Raw genomic sequence first — 25,310 nt, 5'->3', positions numbered from 1 at the left:
AGTGCTGGGATTACAGGCATGAACTACCACGCCTGACATTATGCTGTAATTTTAAAAAGAAGGGAAGGGAATACTGTTCCACCAATGTAATGACCTTTTTTTTTTTGAGACAGAGTCTCACTCTGTTGCCCAGGCTGGAATGAAGTGGCATGATTTCGGCTCACTGCAACCTCCACCTCCTGGGTTCAAGTGATTCTCATGCCTCAGCCTCCAAGTAGCCAGGATTACAGGTGTGCACCACCACACCCAGCTAATTTTTGTATTTTTAGTAGAGATGGTTTTAACCATGTTGGCCAAGCTGGTCTCAAATTCCTGACCTCAAGCAATCTGTCCTCTTCGGCCCTCCAAAGTGCTGGGATTACAGGCGTGAGCCACTGTGCACAGCTGATTTAATGCTTTTTTATGTGCTCCCTATTAATCAAACTTCATCTAAAATTCTGAAAATATAGATAAAAGCAAAATAAAGATGCCAAATGTAATAAACTTCAAATAAGATGAACTTTCTTTAAGTGGTGTTTATCAGTTGACGTTTAATGTACGAGGCATCACTTTGTAAATCTTTGTAAAGATAGGAGGTGAAAAATATTTCTACAAGTTGCAAAAAGCTAATACTTATAAGCTACATTCAGTAGCTTTTTAGTACATGATTAGTTAGTACAGTGCTTCTCAAACCTAATCGTATATAAAAATCATGTGGAGAGTTTTTAAACACGTAAAATTCCCAGACCTCATCCTGGTAAATCATAATCTCTGGGGACTGGGGCCTAAGATTGGGATTGTTCATTTTTCAAAACTCTCTGGGTAGGAATTCTACTCCTAGCTATGTGGGAGTAACAGGCTGGATTATTCTGCCATCACAAACAACTATTAATAGAAAGATGGACAAAATATAAGAAGCAATTATTTTCAGACATTGTACGTAACTGTGACCCCTAAACAAAAATTTTAAAATGAGGTAAGTCCTACTGTGGCCCACAGTCTTTTCCTGGAGGCAATTTCCAGGTGGTGGTGCAGGGAAGATGAACCTACATGGAGCAGGGAAGAGAAAACCAATTGGATCTGAGTAAACACAAATCAACATTCAAGGAGAAGGCGACTGCTCGAATTTGCAGGGCAGATACTGGGAGGAGGGAGCTGCATAGAGAAAGGAGCATAGAAATCTGCACAGGCATCCCTTTGAGTCTGCCTGAATACCAACCTGTACCTGCATTGGGTGAAACCCCACAAGGATAATTTTCCAGGAACAGCCCCGCAAGAATAATTTTCCAGGAACAATTTCCAGGAACAGGGAGCTATCAGGCAAACACTTCTGGTAGTTCACCTAGGGCAGGAAATCATTTGAGTTCCCACCAGCCGCTGTGGGACACCTCTTTGAATAGATGGCATTCATTATAGACTCCTAAAGGACCACACCTGAAAGTATCATAGAACTAAATACCCTCAGAGTAAATGGTATTCTAGATTTGCCGTAAAAGATCTTTAAAAATAAGATGCAGAAGGACCAAGGAGATCCTTAAGTAGCTATAGTAGGCAGCCTCTAAAATGTTCCCCAGCGATCCCCAATTGGTGGTAGTTGCTCCTTGTGTAATTTGCTCCTGTTGAGTGTTGGCTGCAGCTCGTGATTTGCTTCCAGTGAATATGGCAAAGCAAAAGAAGTGGTGGGATAAGGTTATCACTGCTAAAATAGTTACGAAAAGCTTTGCTTCTGCCTTGAATGCTCCTCTTGCTATCACTTAGAGCCACCTACTCCAGGGAATCCCAGTTCCCATGTTGTGAGCCAGCCCTGCAGAGAGGCCCACATTAGGAAGTGTGGGAACAGATCTTCTGAAGCTTGCCAGCAGCCATGTAGATGAGCTTGGAAGCAGATCTTCGATCCTCGAGATAACTGCAGCCCTGCTGACAACTTGATTGCCTCCTCGTGCTAGACCTTGAGCCAGAGGCACTCCGCTAAGCTTTCTGACCCACAGAAACTATGAGATCATAAATGGATTGTTTTAAGCCACTAAAGATTTGAAGTAATTTGTCATGCAGCATAGGTAACTAATACAGTAGCGTACTTATTTGCCAAAGTAATAATTTTTAAAGGAATACAGCAAAATATAAGACTCCATCATAATCTGGCATGCAATAAAAAATTACTAGACAATGAAGAAGCAGGAAAATGTCACCTATAACCAGGGGAAAAATCAGTCAATAGATGCAGACCTAGAATGGATAGAAATGATAGGATTAGCATGCATCGATGTAAATATGATCTCTGCTTAAGTATGTGAAGGGAAGCATGCACAGATGAAGAGAGAAGTGAAAGATATGAAAAAGAATAGAGGAGGCCAGGTGCGGTGGCTCATGCCTGTAATCCCAACACTTTGGGAGGCCAAGCCAGGTGGATCGCCTGAGTTCAGGAGTTCAAGACCAGCCTGGCCACCATGGCGAAACCCCGTCTCTACTAAAACTACAAAAAAATTAGCCAGGCACAGTGGTGTGTGCCTGTAATCCCAGCTACTCAGGAGGCTGAGGCAGGAGAATCGCTTGAACCCAGGAGGCGGAGGTTGCAATGAGCTGAGATTGTGCCGTTGCACTCCAGCCTGGGCAACAGAGCAGGACTCCGTCTCAAAAAAAAAAAAAAATGGAGGAAAAGATGAGTATGTTTGAGGACATAGCAGTAGAATCTGTCCATAATGAGTAACAGAGAGGTAAAAAGACTGGGGAAAAAAATGAACTGAACCCCTGACTTGTGGGATGAAATTAAGTGGTCCTACATACCTGAAATTGGAGCCCAAGAAAAAAAGGCGGGTCAGGGGGCAGAGTGGGAAGTGTGTCTGAAAAAACATTTGAAGAAATAGGCTGGGCGCAGTGGCTCATGCCTGTAATCCCAGCACTTTGGGAGGCCAATGTGGGCAGATCACCTGAGCTCAGGAGTTTGAAACCAGCCTGGGCAACATGGCGAAACCCCGTCTTTACTAAAATTACAAAAAATTAGGCAGGCATGGTGGTGTGTGCCTGTAGTCCCAGCTACTTGGGAGGCTGAGGCAGGAGAATCACTTTAACCCGGGAGGCAGAGGTTGCAGTGAGCTGAGATTGCACCACTGCACTCCAGCCTGGGTGACACAGGGAGACTCCATCTTTAAAAAAAATTTTTTTTTGAGGAAATAATAGCCAAAATCCATCCAAATTTGATGGAAATTATATACTCATAGATCCAAGAAAATCAGGAAGCTAAAGCAAGATAAGCATATATAAATATACAAACACCCTCATCCCCATGCCCATTAAGGCATTGGTGAAAAACAGTGATAAGAAACTCTTAAGGACAGGCAGGTGAGAATGATCACAGACTTCTAGTTAGAAACTGTGCAAGTCAGAAGACAACAAAATGGTTGGGGTTTTTTTTTTTTTTTTTTTTTTTTTGAGATGGAGTCTAGTTCTGTTGCCCAGGCTGGAATGCAGTGGCATGACCTTGGCTCACTGCAACCTCTGCCTCCTGGATTCAAGTGATTCTCCTGCCTCAGCCTCCTGAGTAGCTGGGACTACAGGCGCATGCCATGGCGCCCGCTAATTTTTGTATTTTTAGTAGAGATGGGGTTTCTCCATGTTGCCCAGGCTTGTCTCAAATTCCTGGACTCAGGTGATTCACCTTCCTTGGCCTCCCAAAGTGAGCCACTGTGCCCAGCCCAAAATGGCATCTTCAAATGTGAAAGAAAAACCCTGTCAACTTAGAATTCTGTGTATTTAAAAAAAAAAAAAAAGTAAAATTAAAATTTTTTAGGCAAATAAAAGCTGAGGGAATTCATTATCCACAGACAGTTGGGGGAAAGTGAATGAGGAGTATATGGGACTTTGCTGTGCTATCTTTACAACTTCCTGGGAATCCATAAGTGTTTCAGAATAAAAGTTTAAAATAAAAAGGCTTCCCACATAGAAAACTCCAGGCCCAGGTGGTTTTACTAGTTAATTGAATCAATCCTTTGTGGAAGAAATAATTCCAATTGTATACAGTCTTTCAGAAAACAGAAGAGTAGAAGGACTTTCCAGTTCATTTTAGGAAGCTGGCATTACCTGATAGCAAAACCAGACAAAGACATTGCAAAAAAAGAAAACGGCTAGCCAGTATTCCTCATGATTATAGATGGTTATAGATGCAATATAAAAGCACACATTAACAAAACTGAATCCAGCAATATATAAAAACGATAATCCATCATTACCAAGTGTGATGTATCCCAGGGGTGCAAGGTTAAAATTTACCTCAACACAATAAAAGAGGAAAAAAAATTTAAAAAAAAAACCACTAATCTCAACATCTTTAGAAAACTATTTGACAAAATTTTACACCCATTCATAGTAAAACTCTTTAGCAAACTAGAAGTAGAAGGAGACCTGTGGGAACTCCACAGCTAGCATCATACTTAATCTGGAGACTGAATGCTTTCCCACCAGGATCAGGAGCAAGGTAAGGATACCCACTCTCACCACTTTTGTTCAGCATTTTCCTGGAGCTCTTACCCTGTGCAATTGCATAAGACCAAAAAAAAAAGAAAGAAAAGAAAGCATACAAGTTTGGAAAGGGTAAAGTAAAACTGTCATTATTTGCAGATAACATGATCATTTATGTAGAAAATCCTAAGGAGTCCACACAAAAGCTTTTTGAGTTGAGCAGTGTCAAGGTTTACACGAGGTCCTATACAAAAGTTATTTGTTTTTCTGTATATTAGCATGAATAATTGGAGATTGAAATACTTAGCAATAAATATAATGAAATGTATGCACAACCTGTGCAATGAAAACAATAAAATATTGCTGAGAAAAATTGAATAAATAGAAAGTGATGTCATTTATAGATCGGAATACAATATTGTTAATATCTTGTAGTAGTCTTTTAAATTGGTCTGTAGATTCAACACAATACCAATTAAAAGAGCAGTGCTCTTTGGGTAGAAATTGACATGGTAGTATTAAATTCATATGGAAATGCAAGATCCCTGAATATTCAAAACATTGTTGGGGTGCAGGTGGAGGACAAATTTGGAGGACTTGTACTACCTGATTTCAACATTAGATCAGTAGAACAGAGAGTTCAGAAGTAGGCCAGTTGATTTTCTACAAAGATACCAAAGTAATTCAATTGGTAAGGAATAGTTTTTTGAAGAAAAGATTCTGAAATGACTAGATAACTGTATAGAAAAAAAAAAAATAACCTCAGCCCATACCTTATGAAGTACACAAAAATTGAAATGGACTATCGACCTAAATGTGAAAGCTAAAACTACAGTTTTTACATGAGAACATGAGAGAAAATCTTCATGACCTTTAAGACTGCAGAGATTTATTAAGATGTAAAAAAGCATGAACTATAAAAGCAAGTTGATAAATTAGGCATCAAAACTTAAAACTTATCTGAAAGACATTAAGAAAATACAAAAGCAAGCTACAGACTGGGGAGAATATATTCATAATACATTTACCTAACAAAGATTTACATTTGGTAAGAAGACAAACAACCCAATAAATAAGGGGCTAAGATTTGAGAAGATCCTTCCAGGAGAAGAATACAAATGGCCAATGGCACATGAAAAGATGATCAACATCATTAGTCATCAGGAAAATGGAAATTAAATCCACAATGAGATGCTATTCTATATTCTTCCAAATGGCCAAAATCTAAAAGTCTGATGATCTGAAGTGTGGTAGGGATGTGGAAAAGCTGGACCTTGTCCACATTTCTGATGGGAATATGAAATAAATAGAAGTTAGCCAGATAAAAAGGGCTGGGCAAAAGCTATGGGAATGAAGCACAAGAAAAACATAGACAAGCAACGTGGTCTGCATGATAGTAAATAAGTAGGTTGGTGGTGTTTGAGCATCATGTAGAGGTAGCAGGAGAGCTGAGGGGTTTTAAGTGTTCATGGTGGATTCTTTTTTTTTTTTTTTTTTTTTGAGATGGAGTCTCGCACTGTCGCCCGGGCTGGAGTGCAGTGGCGCGATCTCCCGTCACTGCAACCTCTGCCTCCCGGCTTCAAGCAATTCTCCTGCCTCAGCCTCCCAAGTAGCTGGGATTACAGGTGCCCACCACCACGCCCAGCTAATTTTTTGTATTTTTAGTTGAGACAGGGTTCCACTATATTGGCCAGGCTGGTCTCAAACTCCTGACCTCGTGATCCGCCCACCTCGGCCTCCCAAAGTGCTGGGATTACAGGCATGAGCCACTGCGCCTGGCCGTGGTGGATTCTTCTGGCTGCTTGCTTATGCAGAAGTCTGGAGATGAGGATGCCAGTGACAAGCCATTGCTGTAGTGCTGCACTGAGATGACAGGCCGTACTGGGCAGTTGTTGCAGTAGCAGTAGCAAGCGGGTGGCAGAATTGAGATCTATTTGAACCAGGACTTGAATGGTCAGTACAATTACAAAAGGAGCACATCTGCATTTCATTTTGGAACATGTTTTTATATTTACTGAATTGGTTTGTGATACTTTAAAGATTCTCTTCCAACAAAATAATGAAACCACATTCAGAATACCAGTGGTTGCCAGAGGTCAGTGATAGGGGGTTAGGGACAGGAAGAGGGGTGTGACTGTAAAAGAGCCCCAGGAAGGATCCTTATGGTGATGGAAATGTTCTTTATCTTGACTGTATCAATAATATATAAATAACTATATAAGATATGACTATATCAATATTTGGCAAATGTCAAAATCCTGCTGGTGGTATTTTACTATAGGTTTGTAAGATATTACCGTTGGGGGAAACTGAGTGAAGAGTACATAGGATCTCTCTATATTCTTACAACTGCATATGAGTCTATAATTACCCCATAATAAAAAGTCTGATTTTTTAAAAAAAGTATATTGATCACAGTCCATGCCTGTAAGGTGTGTTACAACCTTACCATAGCAGTATGGAAAGAATTAATACAGATTTATAACTAAATATCTACTCTCTGCGGCATTTACTTTGTGAGTCCCAATAGTCAATTTAACTTTGATATTGTTTATCTTATGATTTCAGAGACATTCCATAAGTGGACCAATCTCAACATCCAAACCCCTGACAGCCCTGTCAGATAAGAGACCAAACTATGGGGAAATCCCTGTTCAAGGTATGTGTAATATGCCATAGTATTTCACCTTTTTTTCAATTTTTGAATTGTTCTGGCTTCTTTGGCAAACTAAATATTTTCTTTGCTCTTGATACTATTTCAATCAATCTGGTATACCTTTGTATCAGAAGTTCACTAGTAAATATATCTAAATTACAAGTGGGGAAAGTAGTTGTTAATGAATGCATCTTTCCTGACAGCTGTCATAATGGGTAATAGACAGTGTACACCATTGCTAGGCACTGTTTTCACAGTTCCTCATGGCATATGTATTATTGTCATCCTCATTTTACAGATACCAAAAATGAGGCTTAAAGAAGTTAACTAATTCAATTCAGGTTAACACAGTTAGTTACTAAGCAGTAGCCCAGGGCAGTCTGACTTCAGAGCCCATTCCTTAAATCTCTGGGCTGAGTTTTGTTACCCCGAGAGAGCTGAGACTCTGGAAGATGAGGGTCAGCAACTCTTTGGAGCCCTTGGGAGGAACTTGCTGTTTTCACACAGCCATTTTTTTTTTTTTTTAAGCTGGAGTATCACTCTGTCTCCCAGGCTGGAGTGTAGTGGCACAATCTTGGCTCACTGCAACCTCTGCCTCCCGGGTTCAAGCGATTCTCCCACCTCAGCCTCCCGAGTAGCTGGGACTACAGGTGCACACCACCACGCTCAAATAATTTTTGTATTTTTAGTAGAGACAGGGTTTCACCATGTTGGCCATACTGGTCTCAAACTCCTGACCTCAGGTGATCTGCCCACCTCAACCTCCCTAAGTGATTATAGGTGCAAGCTACCGCACCTGGCCTTCCACGTAGTTTTTTTATGGTAGGGCTGGCACCAGAACCCAAGTATCCCACCTTTCGAGGTTGAGGCTCCTTCTCTTACCCCACACTGCCTCTTCGTGTGAGGTACTGAAGTGCATTGGAAAGATGAACTGCAGCATTGGGGTGTGGTGCTGGGAAAAGCAGTGCTTCATTTGGGGTGGGTGTGGGAATGTTCCCAAGTGTCCCCTCAGGGCCTGAGGGCTCCTCTTAGCTGATGCAGGCCAGTTACTTCCATGCGTCAGGAATTCTTGGTTGTGCAAGTTAGGCTGTGTATGTTAGACTAGAAGGTTTCAACAGGTTTTGGGTCAGAGTAAGCAGACTTGTGAAAAGTATTCAATTAAAGAACCCAAAGGACTGGCTATGTGGGCTCCATGTAGTACCAGTGCCTGAAGGGTTCAATTTGGTGGTTGAACTGGCCCTATACCTGTCAGTCTTCAGTGTTCTGATTAGCTGGTTGTGTGCACATTTAGAGGCAATGGAGCACAAGATGGTGCTGCTGCTACCTTCCTGGCACAAAGACTTGCCTTCTGCCCTGCTTCTTGGCTTCTGGTTCATTTGTCAGTCATGACCTAAGCTCTTTTCTCCCCTCAGAAGGTTTTGCTAAGGGAACAAATAGTGGAAGGTTTAAAGTTTTCTTCACCCAAATACTCTGCATCTCTCCTTCCTCTCTTTACATCCCGCCTCCCAGATGAACCCACAAAGGATTTGCATATGTGTGCAGCGCAGAGATCTTGGCCTCGCCATGGCCTGGCTGTTAACTGCAACCTTTTTGGTGCTGTCTCCTCATCTGTAAATTGATAGTGAACACCTAGCTCACTGGGTTCCTGGGCTCTTAACACCTGCAGCTGCTGAAGTTGTCAAGGACTGCTGTGTCCCCAGCCCAGCCAGTTCAGTCCTAATCTGATGTGACCCGTCAGCAGCATTTGGCACTGTTGAGCACTCTGTCTTCTAGGACATTCTTTTTGGTTTCCCTAATACCACACTCCTGTGCCTTCTCTCTGTCAGGCTGCTTCTTCTCCCTCTCCTGTGTGGCTTTTCTCCTTTTTTTTTTTTCTTTGTTTTTTTGAGACAGAGTCTCACTTTGTCGCCCAGGCTGTAGTGCAGTGGTACGATATCAACTTATTGCAACTTCCGCCTCCTGGGTTTAAGTGATTCTCCTGCCTCAGCCTCCCGAGTAGCTGGGATTACAGGTGTGGAGCACCCCACCCGGCTAATTTTTGTATTAGTAGAGACAGGGTTTTGCCATGTTGGCCAGGCTGGTCTCGAACTCCTGACCTCAGGGTGATCTGCCAGCCTCGGCCTCCCAAAGTGCTGGGATTACAGGCGTGAGCCACTGCACCCGGCCTGGCTTTTGTCTTCTTCCTGACCCGTACGTGGAGGTGTGGCCCAGAGCTCAACACAGGGCCTTTGTTCGTTGTCCTCAGTTTCTTTGTTATTGTATCCTGTCTCATGACTTTAAATACTATTTTTGTGCTGAGGACTGTCAGTTTGCATCTCTCGCCTGTTCTTCTCTGGAGTCTAGGTTCATGTATCCAGTTGCCTACTTGACATCTCCCATTTTGATATTGAATATTCTCAGACAATGTCTCCAGGACAAGATTTCCCCCACTTTCCAAACTTGTTCTACATGTAATCTGCCTTCTCCATCTCCATTCATGGCAGTTTCATCCTTAGAAACCTTGTAGTCATCCTTAACTCCCTTCTTCATCTTAGACTTGTTCAGTTGTTTAGGAAATCCCATTGACTCTACTTTCAAAATATGTCCAGAATAAGAGCATTGCTCTTTTCTCTACTGTCACCTCCCTGGTATAAGCCACCATCATCTCTCAGCTGGGTTCTGGCAAAAGATTCCTAATCACCCTCACTGTCTGTTCTTGACACTGTAGCTTGAAAAACAGAAATTGAAACCTACTGCTCTAGTCAAACCCTCTACATCTCCCCATTTCTTTTAGAGGAGGAGCCAGAGTTCTCTCAGGGGCCTCCAGACCCTCGCAGCCTGGCCTCAGTGTCCTCTCTAGCCTCTTCACTTTCTTGCTCACCCTGCCTCACCACATGGGCTTCCCTACTGTCCCTGAGTACTTGTGCATGCTCCTGACTTAGACACCTTGCACTGGCGCTTTCTCTGCTGGAACCCTCTGCCTGGAATACTCTGCTGGATCGAACCTCCTTAGCAAGGCTTTAAGTACCATATTTAAAGATGGAAACCACTCTTTCGCCCACACACCCCTTTCTCTGCTTGCTCTCCTTATCACTGGTCCCCTTCTAAAGTCCCATATAGTTTGTCTATAATTTTTATTTTTTTCTCTTATTTCCCTAAATTGTAAGGCCCATAAGGCAAGATTGGTGTCTGTTTTGTTTACTGAGGCATCCTCAGCACCTGTAGAAGTACTGGACTCTTGATAAAAAATTGCGAGATGAGTGAAAGAAAGAAGTTAAAGCTTGTAAAGTGCTTAGCGCCAATTCTATCCCATAGTGAATCTTTGCTGTTCAATTTTATTACTATATGTGTGAACTTTTTCTGAGTAGCACAAGTGGCTAAGAATGATAGCTCTCATTGGCCCACAAGTAAAAGATTTTAGACGCCTGAGTTGCCTGCAGGATTTTGCTTAGCTGCCAGCAAATAACTAAAGCATCTACACAAGTTGTGTCCTAGGCATCTTTAAAAAGCTCTATGTGTTGAAAGCAGAGATGGAAACCAGGAATTCAGGAACGTTTCCACTCTGCTGCTTGGTAGATGTGCCCTAGTTCTGTCAGTAGTCACCCTTTTGACCTTCTTCAGTCTGTGTTAAGTGTGGTCAGAGCCAGTGCAAGTCTGCAGCAGCCTCTGAGGGTAAGTATAACCCTGTGCCAGTACCCTAAAGCTGTGAGTCCAGCCTGGGTACGGTGGTGTGGCTGCAAGCCTAAGAAAGCCCAGGAGGAGAGACCCCTATCTGAGGGCACTGAGGTGATCCTGGGGCATCAGAGGACAGTGATGCTCTGTGTTCCACTTGGCCTCTGAGGAGAGTGGAGTGCTGCACTGAGAAATGGCTCAGGGTCTTCCCATACCTCCTGAGCTCAGCTGATGCCAACCCTCAAGGCCTTCTCCACTCTCCACTGCTGCTTTCCAGGCTTATCTTGATGGGGTCAGAGCAGGGCGAGGTTTACCAGGGGAAACCAGCACCAGTAGTGTGTCTCAAGCTTACCTGAGTCACTTGTTAAAATATAGAATCTTGGGCCTCCCCTCAGATCTAGTGATGTAGACTCGGTAGCTTGGATATGCCATTTTCACAAGCACCCCAAGTGACTCTTAGGAATAAGTGAATTTGGAATATTATTGGGCAAAGACTACTGTTTAATTATTTCTGTTACCTTGGCTTTTGTGGGTGGAGAATGGGTGTGGAAGGTCTGTAGGCCAAGGTTATTGAAAATACAGATTAAATGCATTAAGATTCTATTCCTGGCTCTTACTTTATCATCTGGTGATGCATCAAATGGTAGTGCCAGTGGCATGGGGGTACATGCTGTCAGTCTACGTAAAAGCTGGTCTCATTCTCCACTTCAGTCTGTTGTCATGCCTTAGTGGAGCCTGGTTGAGACATTGCAAATACAGGAGAAAGGAAACACACTTAGATGAATCTATATCACAGTAGTTGATACTGTGATCTTTTATCTTAAACAGTCATTCAAGAAAAGAACCACTCAGAAAGCTAAGAACAACCAAATGATTTGTGGCCATAAAAAGCCACTGTGGTTTTCCAAATTGTGATGAGAGTAGGATTTCTGAGCTCTGTCTTGAACTGCTTTTCTTCCTTGGTTGTCTTATTTACTTAGGGATGAATTTAAAAATGCAATGTGTAATTTTCGTTTTAAAAATTTCAGTGTCTTCATTACTGAAGTTTAAAAAGATGCTGTCTCTTGGAGAATGGCGTGAACCTGGGAGGCGGAGCTTGCGGTGAGCTGAGATTGCGCCACTGCACTCCAGCCTGGAGAATAGAGCGAGACTCTGTCTCAAAAAAAAAAAAGATGCTGCCTCTTGCTCTACAATAGTTTTTTTTAAAATCTGTTATCCTTTAGCATCATGCACTTGCAGGAAAATGTTTCATACCAGAGAAATCTTACTATAAATGCACTTAATCAAATGCTCTTTTGTTGGTATTACCAGCAGTTGAATTAAATGGCTAGGGTCATGACTGGTGCCACCTTAGTGAATCTTTGTAGATAGTATATGAATTAGCATTTGTACCCTAAGCTGAAAAGCAGAGATTCTGCTGCCAAGTACATGGATACAGGTAGTTGAAAAGTGCACAGTGACCAGATGAGCTCCAGAATGTTAAGCATAAACCTCAGCTGGCTGGTGTAAATGGTTGAGAAGCCTGGGATTGCCCAGTGTCAGTGTGACCCTATCACCGTGTCTCTCAGCTCAGGCATATAGATATCTTAAGAAGTTGGTTAGTCCAAGTGTAGTTGTGTTCTGTAAGGAAATTCATACCATTATTACCTGTCTAAATTGTGTTACTTGAGGCTAGAGATTTTTATAAACTGAGTATTTTGAAAAAAAAAAAGATTTATGTTAAGGGTACATACCATAAATTTGTATGAAGTTAGGAGGTTTTACTGGAAAGCCAAACCTTCTGTTTAAAAAGTTTCACAGAATTTTCTTTTTTACTCTAAATCAGATTCTGCCTCAGCTTTAGATCTAGCCTTAGGCCGTGAAAGTCCCGGGATAAAATGAGATAGAAATCCTACCCTCCTGCACTTTACAGTCTAATTGGATATTTAGTCACTCCCCCTTCTTCTTCCTCTTCCCTGTGGTTCTTGATAAAAATCAGAACTTATTTTTATCAATCTCAGCTCTTATTTTCTCCCCAAAATATTATGATGAAAATTTTCAGACATACAGAAAAGTTGCAAGAAGTTGTGCCGTGAATTATCCACTTAACTCACAGCCTAGATTCTGTGGCATTCTTTTATATTGCTTTATCACAAAGTAAGTTATAATCACTACCCTTCAGCATGCATATCAGTATTTATGGTGTTCTGTCTCTCTGTGTGTTTCCTTTTGAAATAAGTTTAGACTTAACAAAAATATTAGAGTTCCCTTCCCCCAGCTTCCCTTATAGGAACATCCTACATAACTGTAGAACAGTTATTAAAAGTAAGGAATTAATATCAGTAAAATATTATTAACTAACCTACAGAATTTATTTGAATTTTACCAGTTTTTCCACTAATGTCCTTTTTTAATTCTAGAATCAAATCAAGGCTCCTACTTTCCATTTAGTTGTCTTATCTCGTTAGTCCCCAACAGTCTGCAGCTGCTTCTCACTCTTTACCTGTCTCACATGACCTCAACACTTTTGAAGAATATTTGTCAGTTATTTTGCAGAATGTCTCTCAGCATGGGCTTGTCTGATATTTTCTTCTGATTTAAGTTGAGTTTATGGAGTTTTTTTCATTTTTTGTTTGTTTGTTTTGTTTTTTGAGTTTTTTGAGATAAGGTCTCACTCTGCAACCTCCACCTCCTGGGTTCAACTCTCATGCTTTAGCCTCCCGAGTAGCTGGGATTACAGGCGCATACCACCACACTCAGCTAATTTTTTTGTATTTTTTGGTAGAGATGGAGTTTCACCATATTGGCCAGGCTGGTCTTGAACTCCTGACCTCAAGTGATCTGCCCACCTCGGCCTTCCACAGTGCTAGCATTACAGGCATGAGCCACCATGCCTAGCCTGAGTTTATGTTTTAATGGAAGGGATACTGCAGAGGTGATGTGTCCTTTTCAAGTTATTTTATCAGGGGTACATGAGATTGATGTGTCTTGTTACTTCTGATGTTAAATTAACTTTGTTCACTTGGTTAGATGATTGGCTGCTAGGAATTAGTAAATATCTTTGTGTTAGTCCATTCTTGGATTGCTATAAAGAAATACATTAGGCTGGGTAATTTATAAAGAAGAGAGGTTTAATTGGCTTACAGTTATGCAGGCTGTATAGGAGGCATGGTGCTAGCATCTGCTCAGCTTCTGGTGAGGCCTCAGGAAGCTTACAGTCATGGTGGAAGGCAAATCAATAGCAGGCATGTCACATGAAGAAAGAGGGAGCATGAGAGAGAGGAGAGAGGTGCCACACACTTTTAAACAACCAGATCTCACAAGGACAGCATCAAGCCATTCATGAGGGATCTGCTCCTGTGACCCAGGTACCTCCTACCAGGCCCACCTCCAACACTGGGGCTTACATTTGAGCATGAGATTTGGAGGGGACAGACAGCTAGACTATATCAGTTTTGTTCCTTCTTAAACTTTCTCTCACTGATTTCAGCATTTATTTATGCATTTTGCCCACAACAGTTATTACCGTGGTGTTTCAGTGGTGGTTTTCTATTTCCTCATTCCATCTGTAAGGAATTATTTATATGTATTATTCTGTTGACATCATTCATTTATATTAGTATAGACTCATGGATTACTTATTCTTTGGATTATAATCTACTACTATTTTTATTTGTTTTGTTGTCAGGTTATTCCATCAGTGGCTATTGAGAGATCTTTCACACTGACTCCTTGCTCTTTCAATGCACCTTCCCTCCACCCCTGAAGTACTTTCTGGCACCACAAGATGCTCCAGCCTCATCTTGGTTTTTTTTCCTGCACCAGCCCTGGAGTCAACCATTTCTCTAAGGAGTTCTGGTTACTTTTTTTTTTTTTTTTTTTTGAGACAGAGTCTCACCCTGTTGCTGGAGTGCAATGGTGTGATCTAGGCTCACTGCAACCTGCGCCCCCTGGGTTCAAGTGATTCTCCTGTCTCAGCCTCTCAAGTAGCTGGGATTACGGGTGCACGCCACCACGCCTGGCTAATTTTTCTGTATCTTTAGTAGAGACGGGATTTCACCATGTTGGCCATCTCTTGACCTTGTGATTCACCCACATTGACCTCCCATAGTGCTGGGATTACAGGCGTGAGCCACTGCACCCGGCCAAGTTCTGGTTACTTTTATTAGAGAATAGTATTTAGAAACCAAGATCCAGGCCAGGCACGGTGGCTCATGCCTGTAATCCCAGCACTTTGGGAGGCCAAGGTGGGCGGATCACCAGGTCAAGAGATTCAGACCATCCTGGCGAACATGGTGAAACCCTGTCTCTACTAAAAATACAAAAATTAATTAGCTGAGCGTGGTGGTATGCGCTTGTAGTCTCAGCTACTCAGGAGGCTGAGGCACGAGAATTGCTTGAATCTGGGAGGCAGAGGTTGCAGTGAGCCAGGATCGTGCCACTGCACTCCAGCTTGGCAACAGAGTGAGACTCCGTCTCAAAAAACAAACAAAAAAAAAGAAACCAAGATCCAGGTGCTAAATGTGTTCATGGCTACTGGGGTTTCACAGCCTTTAGTCCCTCTCTGGATAGAACTAGGGAAATTGTATGCGTATGTACCAACCCATGTGTATACACTATCCTATCTGTCTGTCTACCTACCTATCTTGTCTAACTATCCACCCACCCACCCACCCACCTACCTACCTACCTACCTACCTACCTTATTTATCTGTCTGTCTGTCTGCCTATCAAAAACTGTAAGTTTGTACTGATACCTGACTCCAAGCCATCACCAATGGGTTCATTCCAGAATTTTCTCTTCCCTTACTTATAACTTCTTTCTTTTGGGGGTGAGAAACCTGGCTCTCATTATCTACAATATATTTATGTATTTGTTCAACCTTAATATACATATACAAAGTTACTTAGGCCAGTTCCTTTTTCCCTACTCCCTTCAGTTGGTCTGTCATGGTTTCGTAATGCAGTCAGATTAATTTGTCATAGTCTACATTCTGTTCTCCTCCCCTTGTCTCCCTCCCTCCCCCCATTCTGTTTTTTTTTTTTTAAATTTACATACAGTAAAATTTACACTATCTGGTATACAGTTTTGTGGGTTTTGACAAACACACAGCCATTTGTCTGTCATCATAGTTACCCAGTTCCGTACACAAGAGTTCCATCACCCCCAAAATTCCCTCATGCTGCTCCTTTGTAGTCAACCCCTACCATACACCCCATTCCCTAGCAACCACTGATATGTTTTTCATCCCTATAGTTGTACCTTTTCTAGACTATCATATAAATCAAATCGTACAGCATACAGCTTTTTTTTTTTAAGTCTGGCTTCTCTCACTTGGCAGCATGTTTTTATTTTGCTGTTATTGGGCAGAGTGTTTTATAAATAAATGTCAGTTAGATCTAGTTGGTTGTATTGTTCAACTCTGGGTCTTCTGTATTTACTCATTTCTGTCTGCTCATTTCTAGGAATTACTGAGAGAATAGTCTTGAACTCTGAAAGTTAGTTTTGGATTTCTATTTCTCCTTTTAGTTCTATCAGTTTTTACCTCATGTATCTTAAAGGTCTGTTGGTAGATGCATACTCATTTGGGAATGTGTTATGTCTTCTTAGAAAACTAGCCCCTTTATTATTATTATATTTTTTTAATCTCTGATAATATCCCTTGTTCTGAAGTCTTTCTTTTCTGATATTGACGTACCTACTCCAACCTTCTGTTAGTGCTTGCATGGTATATCTTTTTCCATCCTTTTAATTTATCTATGTCTTTAGATTTAAAGTAAGTTTCTTGTAGACAGTATGTAGTTCAGTCTTTTTTATTCATTCTGACATTTTGTCTTTTAATTGGTGGATTTAGACCATTCTCGTTTAATATGATTATTATGATGGTTAGATTAAAATCTGCCACCTTGTCGTGTTTTGTATTTGATCCATCTATTCTGCTTCTTTTTCCTTTTTCTGCCTTCTTTTGGGTCCATTGACCATTTGTTATTACTTTGTTTTATCTCTCCTACTGACTTATTATTTGTATCCATTAAATTCTTTCAGTGGTTGCCTTAGGTTAAGGTTTGTCAGCCTTGCCCTTATTGGCTTCCACATAACTGTTGTGGGGGATTGTTTTGTGCATTACAGGAAGTTTAGCAGTATCCCTTCTCTCTACCCACCAGAGTCCCAGTATCACCCCCATCTCCCCAGTTATGACAACCAAAAATGCCTCTAATTTTTAGTTGTCACAACTGGGGGAATGGGGGTGATACTCTAATAATCCCCTGGGGGGCAAATTTGCCCACAGTTGAAAATCAGAGATACAGTTTTCACAGTTTTATTTGTCTAATTTCAGCAGAGAGATGGAAGCTATAAGAGAAAATCAAGTAGGAAATCCTAGCCAATCTTGCATATTGTCTGCCTTTTCCCTTAGAGACTTTGTTTCACTTAATATCATGTTTTCAAGGTTCATCCATTTTGTGGCATGAAACAATTTCTTTTTAAGGCTGAGGCTTAAAAAAAACTGGTTCACACCTATAATCCCAGCACTCAGGGAGGCCAAGGCAAGAAGATTGCTTGAGCCAAGCAGTTAAGACTAGCCTGAGCAACATAGTGAGACTTCATCTCTATAAAAATATCAAATGATATATTAATCATAGTCATTTTAAATGCTCTATAGATCCAACATCCGTACCCTTTGGTTTTATTGATTACTTTGTGTCCTGATGTAGTGAGCTGGGTATGTTGGCTTTTTCTTGGCTTTTTATATATTTTACAATTCTTTATTGAAAGCTAGACATCTTACATGGATAGTAGATTGATTTTATGCCTTGAAATGGACACCTCTTTTCTTCTACTTAGGTCTTTAAATGTGGGAGTTTTGAGTTAATCTGCTCAGGAGCTGGGCTGGGTTTGAGGTTTGTTGTTGCTGTGATTACCCTCAGGGCAGAACAGGCTTCCAGTTTCTCCAGTAATACTTTGTGTTTAGAGTGTGGAATAGTTTTCCAGAGGGCTTTTCTTAATGCCTGCTCCAATTTCAGTTTTAGGCTGTCCTTTGCATTTCATCTCAGACAGAGAGCCTGTCTTACCCTCTTACAATGCTTTCAGCTGAGCTTTCCTATTTATTCATTCACAGAGGGCATATTTTCCTTTATAATATTGGTCACATTTGTAACAGCTGCTTTTAAGTTCTTTTCTGCCATTTCTAGGACATAGGCCATCTTCAGGTAGGTTTCCATTTCTTTTGAGTATGGCTCACTTTCTTTTTTCTTTGTACATCTAGTAATTTTGAGTTGTGTCTTGGGTGTAAGGATCACATATTGTAGAGGTGTTTTGTTGGGTTTTTTTTTTTTTTTTTTTTGAGGCAGGGTCTCACTCTGTCACCCAGGTTGGAGTGCAGTGGTGTGATCCTCACTCTCTGCAGTCTTGACTTCCTGGGCTCAAGCTGTCCTCCCACGTCAGTCCCCCAAGTAGCTAGGGCTACAGGTGTGCACCACCATGTCTGGCTAATGTTTTTGTAGAGGTGGGGTCTTGCCGTGTTGCCCAGGCTGGTCTTAAACTCCTGGGCTCATGCTCCTCCTCCTCCGTCAGCTTCCTAGAGTATTGGGATTACAGGTGAGAACCACTGCACCTGGCTGAGAGACTTGATTCTATTATATTCCTCTGCAGAATATTGGTTTTTGTTTTAGCAAGCAGTTAACTTGGCTCACCTCAGACTCCAAACTCTCCCTGCAACTGAAATACCTGTTCAGTTATTTTGTCCATAATTCAGCTGTTTGGAGCATGAGTGCTTGTGGACTTCAGAAGTCAGTGAAGGATTTGGACAGAGTTTATATACAAACTGTTGGCTCTGTTTTCGTGGCTCTCCCTTTCTGATATTTTCCCCACAGCCTCACTTTCCAACTGCTATGGTTGTCCCAGGATATGTCGTCTAGTTCTTCAAGACAGTAAGACTGGGTTTTCGACCAAATTTTAACTGCCCCACTTGGCCTCAATCAGCAAAAGCTTCTATTTTAAAATCTATTTACCTATAAATTTGATTTTGGAAACAATAAAGGGAAAACTACCTGTAACTATTTATTTCTACAATTAGAATTAACTAGCAGACCTAGTATGCCCATGTTATTTACCTGTCTGAAGTAATCAGAATGTATCTCTGTTTACGTTTATCCATTTATCTGACCCCTGGATCTCCTCCTCTTGGACTTTGTCAGATGCTGTTAACCTTATGCTCTTAATGGTTTATTTCCTTTTCCTGTATCTTCAACTTTACCCTCTTTAATGGCTAGCTCCTTTCTGTCATTTAAAAATACATCTTTCCTTTGTTAAGAAAAAAAAAAAATCCTCCCTCTCTTGCCCACCAGCTACTACACTTTCTTCCTTACTCTTGCTCAATTTCTCTCCACATCTTTCCTATCTCCCACTCCCTTCTCAGCACATTCTAATCTTACTTTTGTCTCCACCAGTGTATTAATTGCTCTGACCAAGATTACCAGTAACCTCCATGTCACCAAGTGCACTCCCACGCCGTCACAGTTTCGAAACAAAATATTCATATTAGACTTTTCTTTTGCACTCTCTCTCTCATTGCCTGGTCCAAATCTTTCCCTGGGTATCTCAAAGGGTTCTCAAATTAAATGTGTTCATGTCTCTTCCTTCCATAATCCTCCTCACCTTTCTTACCTCTGTATGTGGTACCTCCTTCCTTTTTACCTTCATATCCATCTGTCGGCAAGTCTGTTGATTCTGCTGCATCAAAGAGCCCTTGAATCTGTGTACCTCACATACTCATTGGTACCACCCAAGTCCAAGTCACCATCATCTCTTACCTGCATACTCTAACTCATTGTCCTGTATAAACCGTTACCCCTCTCCAATCTGCTGCAGCCAGAAAAATGCTAACGTGATAAAACCTCCATTGGCTCCCCTTTGCCAACTAGATAAAGTCCAAACACCTTACCCTGGAGTTTGCCTGCATGGCTCACGCTTGCCTGAGCTGGCCCCTCTGGCCTACCTTTGAAGGCTTACCTCACTCTGCTCTTCCCCTCCCACTGAACATCACCACAGTGTCCTAGATTTCTTTGGGGGTATGCTAAGCACTCAGTTGGGAACACTCTTTTTCTTCTAAGCTCTCCTTTGCCTGCATAAAGACTATCAATTATCCTTCTAATCTCAACTTTGCTGTCATTTCCTGAGGGGGCCTTTCCTGTTCTCCCCTCAAGACCAGGTCACATTGCCCGCTGTGTTCCCAGAACCCCTGGTACTTGTTTTTTCTTAGTATCCCTCACTTGTAATGACTTTTTGAATGCTTCTACTCTAGACTCCAAGTTCCGTGAGAGCAAGTTTCCTGTCTCCTTTCTTTTTTTCTCTGACCTTTGCACCAAGCCAAGTGCCTGGCAAGTAGTGGACACCTAAATGATTTTTGTTTAATGAATGGATTAAGACAAGAATAGCTTTACATGGCAGTAGAATAGAATCTGTTACTGTAAACATAATATCTCCTGCCTGCTACACTCAATTGTAATACACTAATCTTATTTCCTGAAGAGGGATAAACCGACAGTTTGACATGAACATTTAAGCCAGCCTACTTAGTAGAGTAGTAAATGGACCTGTGTTCTTACTGTGACAAGTGCCTCTGGGCAGATTTGATTCTCACAGTGGAAATACTTCATGAAATGGCAGCAGCCTGGATTGTGGCTGTTAAAATTTAACACAAATAATTTTTAAAAGAATAACCTATTTGGGTTCTCAGTGCGTTTTTGTGGGGCTACAACAGGGACAGTCTGTCAGATTGAGGCAGATTTGGATCCTTAACCATGCAGTAAGAAACAGACTCAGCCAGCGTTGGGCACGTGTATCAACAATATATTTCATGAACTTTTTTTTTTTTTTTTTGCAATTGTGCTTATAGTGTGTATTGTAAAAGAGAAAATTAAGGTAACTTAGACAGTTTTCATGTAGGGAATGACCAGGGCTTATGCCTGTGTCCATAGCAAGCACCTTGTTTTGATTTATTTTTCTTTTCAACCTTCGTTTTCACTTTCTTAACTTGCTGTGTTCTTCTTTGGGAGACTAAAATTTTTTAGGGAAATAACCACAGTGTCAAAATTATAGAATGGAAAATTTGATTAAATGTAAAACATTGATTTTTGTTTCCTACGATTTCCATGTTGTTTTGACTTTGTTTTGTCTGTCAGATTTTGGGCATAATATACTCTTCCTTTACGGATAAATGCCAACTGCCAACAGAGTTCAGAATTCTGTGATGCTTGCTTATGGGCTCTTTACACAGAGATGATGTTTGTTCAAGATAAGAACACTATAGGGACTCTTAAGCTATATACATCCCATCTTTATTAAGCTCATCCTTCCACTCTCCCAGGCCTCCAAAGTAGCAAATAATTATAACCAAATGTTCCTCATACCCTTAGAAAATAAATTTTTGCCGGACTTGGTGGCTCATGCCTGTAATCCCAGCACTTTGGGAGGCCAAGATGGGAGGATTGCTTTAGCTTAGGAGTTCAAGATTAGCCTGGGTAAGATAGTGAGACCTCATCTCTGCAAAAAATTAGCCAGAAGTGATGGTGCATACCTATAGTCCCAGCCCTTCAAGAGGCTGAGGTGGAGGATCACTTGAGCCTGAGAAGTCAAGGTGGCAGTGAGCCAAGATCATGCCAGTGCACTCTAGCCTGGGCAACAGAGCAAGGTCCTGTCTTAAAAATAAATAATTAAATAAAAAATAAAAAGAGACTGGGTGAAATGGCTCACTCCTGTAATCCCAGCACTTTGGCCAACATGGCAAAACCCTATCTCTACTGCAAATACAGAAACAAGCCTGGTGTGGTGGCAGGCGCCTGTAATCCCAGCCACTCAGGAGGCTGAGGCAGGAGAATCGCTTGAACCCAGGAGGCTCAAGAGTTTGAGACCAGCCTGGGCAACATGGTGAAACCTCGTCTCTACAAAAAATACAAAAATTAGTCAGGTGTGGTGGCTCACACCTGTAGTCCCAGCTACTTGGGAGGCTGAGGCAGGAGGATCACTTGAGCCTGGGAGGCAGAGGTTGCAGCGAGCCAAGATTGCGCCACTGCACTTCAGCCTGGACAACAGAGAGAAATCCTGATCCCGCCTCTCCCGCTCCCCCCCAAAAAAACCAAAAAACGAGAGAGAAAGGAGAAGAAGAGGAAGAGGAAGGAGGAGGAAAAAGAAGAAGAAAAAGAGAAAAGAAAAGAAATTTTGGAGTGCAGAATATATGTTATCCTTAAGAGATAGCATGATATGCCATTACTTTTGACATCATTATATTTTTAGGAGGGATCATGTTTAAATTGTCAGTTCTTAAAAAGGATTGGTGGACATTCTTGGCTGAGAGTCTTCATTACATACAAGGTTTGGTGTTTTTCTTAGCCCAGTCACACACCAGACCCTGACCAGAAAGAACAATTCTGGTTGTCCTTGTGACTGCCTCCCTGTGTCCTGGTCTGAAGAGTCTTGTCGGGCTGTAGCCCTAGGTAAGAAGTGTGCAGGAAGAGAGTCAGCAGGACAACTCCGGTCTGTGTTTGGCGGGTGCTGGCGGGGAAGCAGGTCCTCGGGAAGTGATGTTCAACTGAGAACTGAAGGGTGATCAGGTTAGCCAGGATTAGAAGGGAATAGAGGAGGCGGCGAGGGGACAGCTGGTGCCAATGCTCAAGGAACTAAAGGAACTCCCAAGACAGCTTGTGTTTAGAGAACAAGGGAGGAGTAGAACAAGGTGAGGCTGCAAATGGAGATGGTCGAAGCAATATCTGATTGTGTCCTTCCCTGAAGGCTCAGAAATGTTTGATGCTTCCTTGTTGCCCTCAGATTAAAGTCCACATGCCAGGTAATGAAGGTTTTCCTTAATCAGCCTCATTCTCCTTTAAAGCCCCTTTCCCTGCTGTCTTATTTGTTTTCCACATACCCCATGTCTTAGCCATACTGAGCCTTTATTATTCTCTAACTTGAATGTGTTTGTACCTTTCTCTGACTGTTGTCCGCTAAAATATAGTTCCCCACCTCTTTTCAGTAAGGCCCAGCTTAATGTCATTGGTTTTTTCGAAGCCTACCCTGCTGCCTGAAATCAAAGAGAATGTCTTCTCCTCTGTGGTTTGATAATACTTTTGTCATTCTGTTACTCTAATTATCCCATCCTGACTTGTCTATGGTTGTATATATTAATATGTGTAGCTTCCACACTAACTGTAGGCACATGAAGGCAAAGCTTTCATTTAGTTTGTGGCTTAGACCTAGTTGCAGTAGAGGATCTTTGAATTTTGGTGGAATTGCATCAAACACGTAAGTGATAGCCTGGGATTCAGAAGTATTCGTCTGTGTGGGGCATCTCATTCCTAGAGATAAAACATTGAATGGAATGTTCTACTGTGTTCTGTGTATATGTGAGTTGTTTTGAATAAACAGACTATGGGAAATTGTTGAAGTTCCCTGGATTGGGAAGAAGGATGAGCTGCAAGGCTGAAAGGAGTAAAACTCACCTTCTTTGTATCTTTATTACTTTAAAGTTCAGCATCAGATTTCTTTGTTGGGATTCTTTCTACTTTGTACAGAGCATCTGTTAAGAACATCTTCAACCAGCCGGCCTGCTTCCCTCCCGAGAGTGCCTGCGATAGAAAGTGCCAAGACCCTCTCAGGTGATGACTTTCATCTGAATTTTTGTTTTATTTGTTGTTTTTTAGAGACAGGATCTCACTATGTTGCCCAGGCTGGTCTCAAACTCCTGGCCTCAAGCTATCCTCTCACCTTGGCCTCCCAAAGTGCTGGGACTACAGGTGTGAGCCACTGTGCCTGGCCTAGCTGGGCTTTAAATCAATTGGAAGTACTGTGCTCAGCTAAAATTACCATCCCAAAGCCTTTTTCTGTGTGTGTGTTCAGATTCTTTCTCAATCTGTTTCCTCTATTTTGTATGAAGTTCTAAGAGGTTTTCTCATCCAGTTTCCTAGCACACCACTTAAAATAAACTACTGATTTAAGGACTATAAAGAATTGACATTGAATGAAAAAAACATAATTATAAAATTATGCTAGAAATATATAAGCATGTCATTTGAAGATCATATAACAGGAGAAAATATTTGTGCCCTCTGGATCTTTAAGGGCATTGCTTTACTAATGCAGAGTTACATTCTGCTTGTGGTTATCCTAAAATCAATGAGAAAATTTTAGCCAATAAAGTGGGTGGTGGGGGTGGGGGTGGGAGTGGGGGCGGCAGTTTTTAGTAATCAGGGGAAAACAGTTACTGACCTTAACATTGATTGCATTAAATCAGCCCAGGAATGATAGAGTTAATGGCTCCTGCAGATCCACCTTCTTCTGAGGTGAGAAAGAATCTGAGGTCAGGAACTTTGTCGACTATGTGACTTGTCACTGTGCTCAGCCCTGCGTTCTGAGCATGTGGCAATACTCAGTGTTGCCTTTAGAAAGCTGTTGTTGTGGATCTGATACCAGTGGCTGAAGTGCCTACTCCCACTGAACAGTTCTCAGAACATTTTGTAATTCTAATAAGGTAGTACAATGTCTTACTATGCCAGACTTCAGAATAGGACTTTTCCAGAAGATTGTTGATGTTTCCCAACAGTTGACTTGATACGTTTTGGTCTTCTGTCTTATTGATTTAGGTTTTTAAAATGTGCCCTGAGGCCAGTTGCGGTGGCTCATGCCTGTAATCCCAGCACTTTGGGAGGCCTAGGTGGGAGGATCACCTGAGGTCAGGAGTTCGAGACCAGCCTGGCCAACATGGCAAAACCCTGTCTCTACTGAAAATACAAAAATAAGCCTGGCATGGTGGCAGGCGCCTGTAATCCCAGCTAGCCAGGAGGCTGAGGCAGGAGAATCACTTGAACCCAGGAGGCAGAAGCTACAGTAAGCCGAGATGCGCCACTGCACTCCAGCCTGGGTGACAGAGTGAGACTCCCTCTCAGAAAAAAAAAAAAAAAAAAAAAAAGTGCCCTGAGCTAGCATTACATGTAGCCCTGTAATAAAGCATGTCTTTCCTTTCTGTCCCTTTAACAGTGTTTTTGGCTGAACTTAGAAGGGTTGTATTGATTTGAGTTGTGTGTGTTGGGCAGAGCTGAGTAGTTACAAGTCTGATTATAATTAGCCTTTGGTTTTTAGTTGTATTTGTAATTAAACAGACGTTTATGTAGTACTCACTGTGTGCTTGGTAGGTACTGTGAGGGTTATAGAGATGGATAAGGCACACTGCTTGTCTATAAGGAATATGGAGTTCAGTGCATCTTTCAACTATGCCTTTTCACAGTTTTTTTTGTTTGTTTTTTGTTTTTGAGATGGAGTCTCTCTCTGTTGCCCAGGCTGGAGTGCAGAGTGGCACAGTCTTGGCTTACTGCAACCTCCACCACCCGGGTTTAAGCAATTCTCCTGCCCCAGCCTCCCATGTAGCTGGGATTACAGGCATGCACCACGATGCCTGGCTAATTTTAGTAGAGACAGGATTTCACCATGTTGGCCAGGCTGGTCTGGAACTCCTGACCTCAAGTGGTCTGCCTGCCTCGGCCTCCCAAAGTTCTGGGATTATAGGCGTGAGCCACCGCGCCTGGCTTCACAGTTTTTTTAATG

At 41.8% G+C, this 25,310-nt stretch overlaps 1 protein-coding gene across 12 annotated transcripts in view; it reads left to right on the top strand.

Moving 5' to 3' along the window:
- Positions 1-25,310, top strand: part of SPECC1L (sperm antigen with calponin homology and coiled-coil domains 1 like) — a 147,037-nt gene that overhangs the window by 68,287 nt on the left and 53,440 nt on the right. For 10 of the 12 annotated variants that reach the window (XR_010139438.1, XR_010139437.1, XM_054543143.2 and 7 more), the window contains 2 exons: positions 7,003-7,093; positions 23,285-23,368. Coding sequence is in view for 10 of the 12 variants with exons in the window: in XM_054543143.2 (XP_054399118.1) it covers positions 7,003-7,093; positions 23,285-23,368 (175 nt within the window). In the remaining 2 variants the exon portion in view is untranslated. The remainder of the gene's footprint in view (positions 1-7,002; positions 7,094-23,284; positions 23,369-25,310) is intronic. The other 2 variants (XM_063722786.1, XM_063722787.1) reach the window with 1 other exon arrangement.

The sequence above is a fragment of the Pongo abelii genome, chromosome 23, assembly GCF_028885655.2.
Source record: "Pongo abelii isolate AG06213 chromosome 23, NHGRI_mPonAbe1-v2.0_pri, whole genome shotgun sequence".
NCBI classification, from domain to species: domain Eukaryota; kingdom Metazoa; phylum Chordata; class Mammalia; order Primates; family Hominidae; genus Pongo; species Pongo abelii.
Note: the sequence above shows the minus strand (reverse complement) of the source record. Positions and strands in the feature narration are given on the sequence as shown.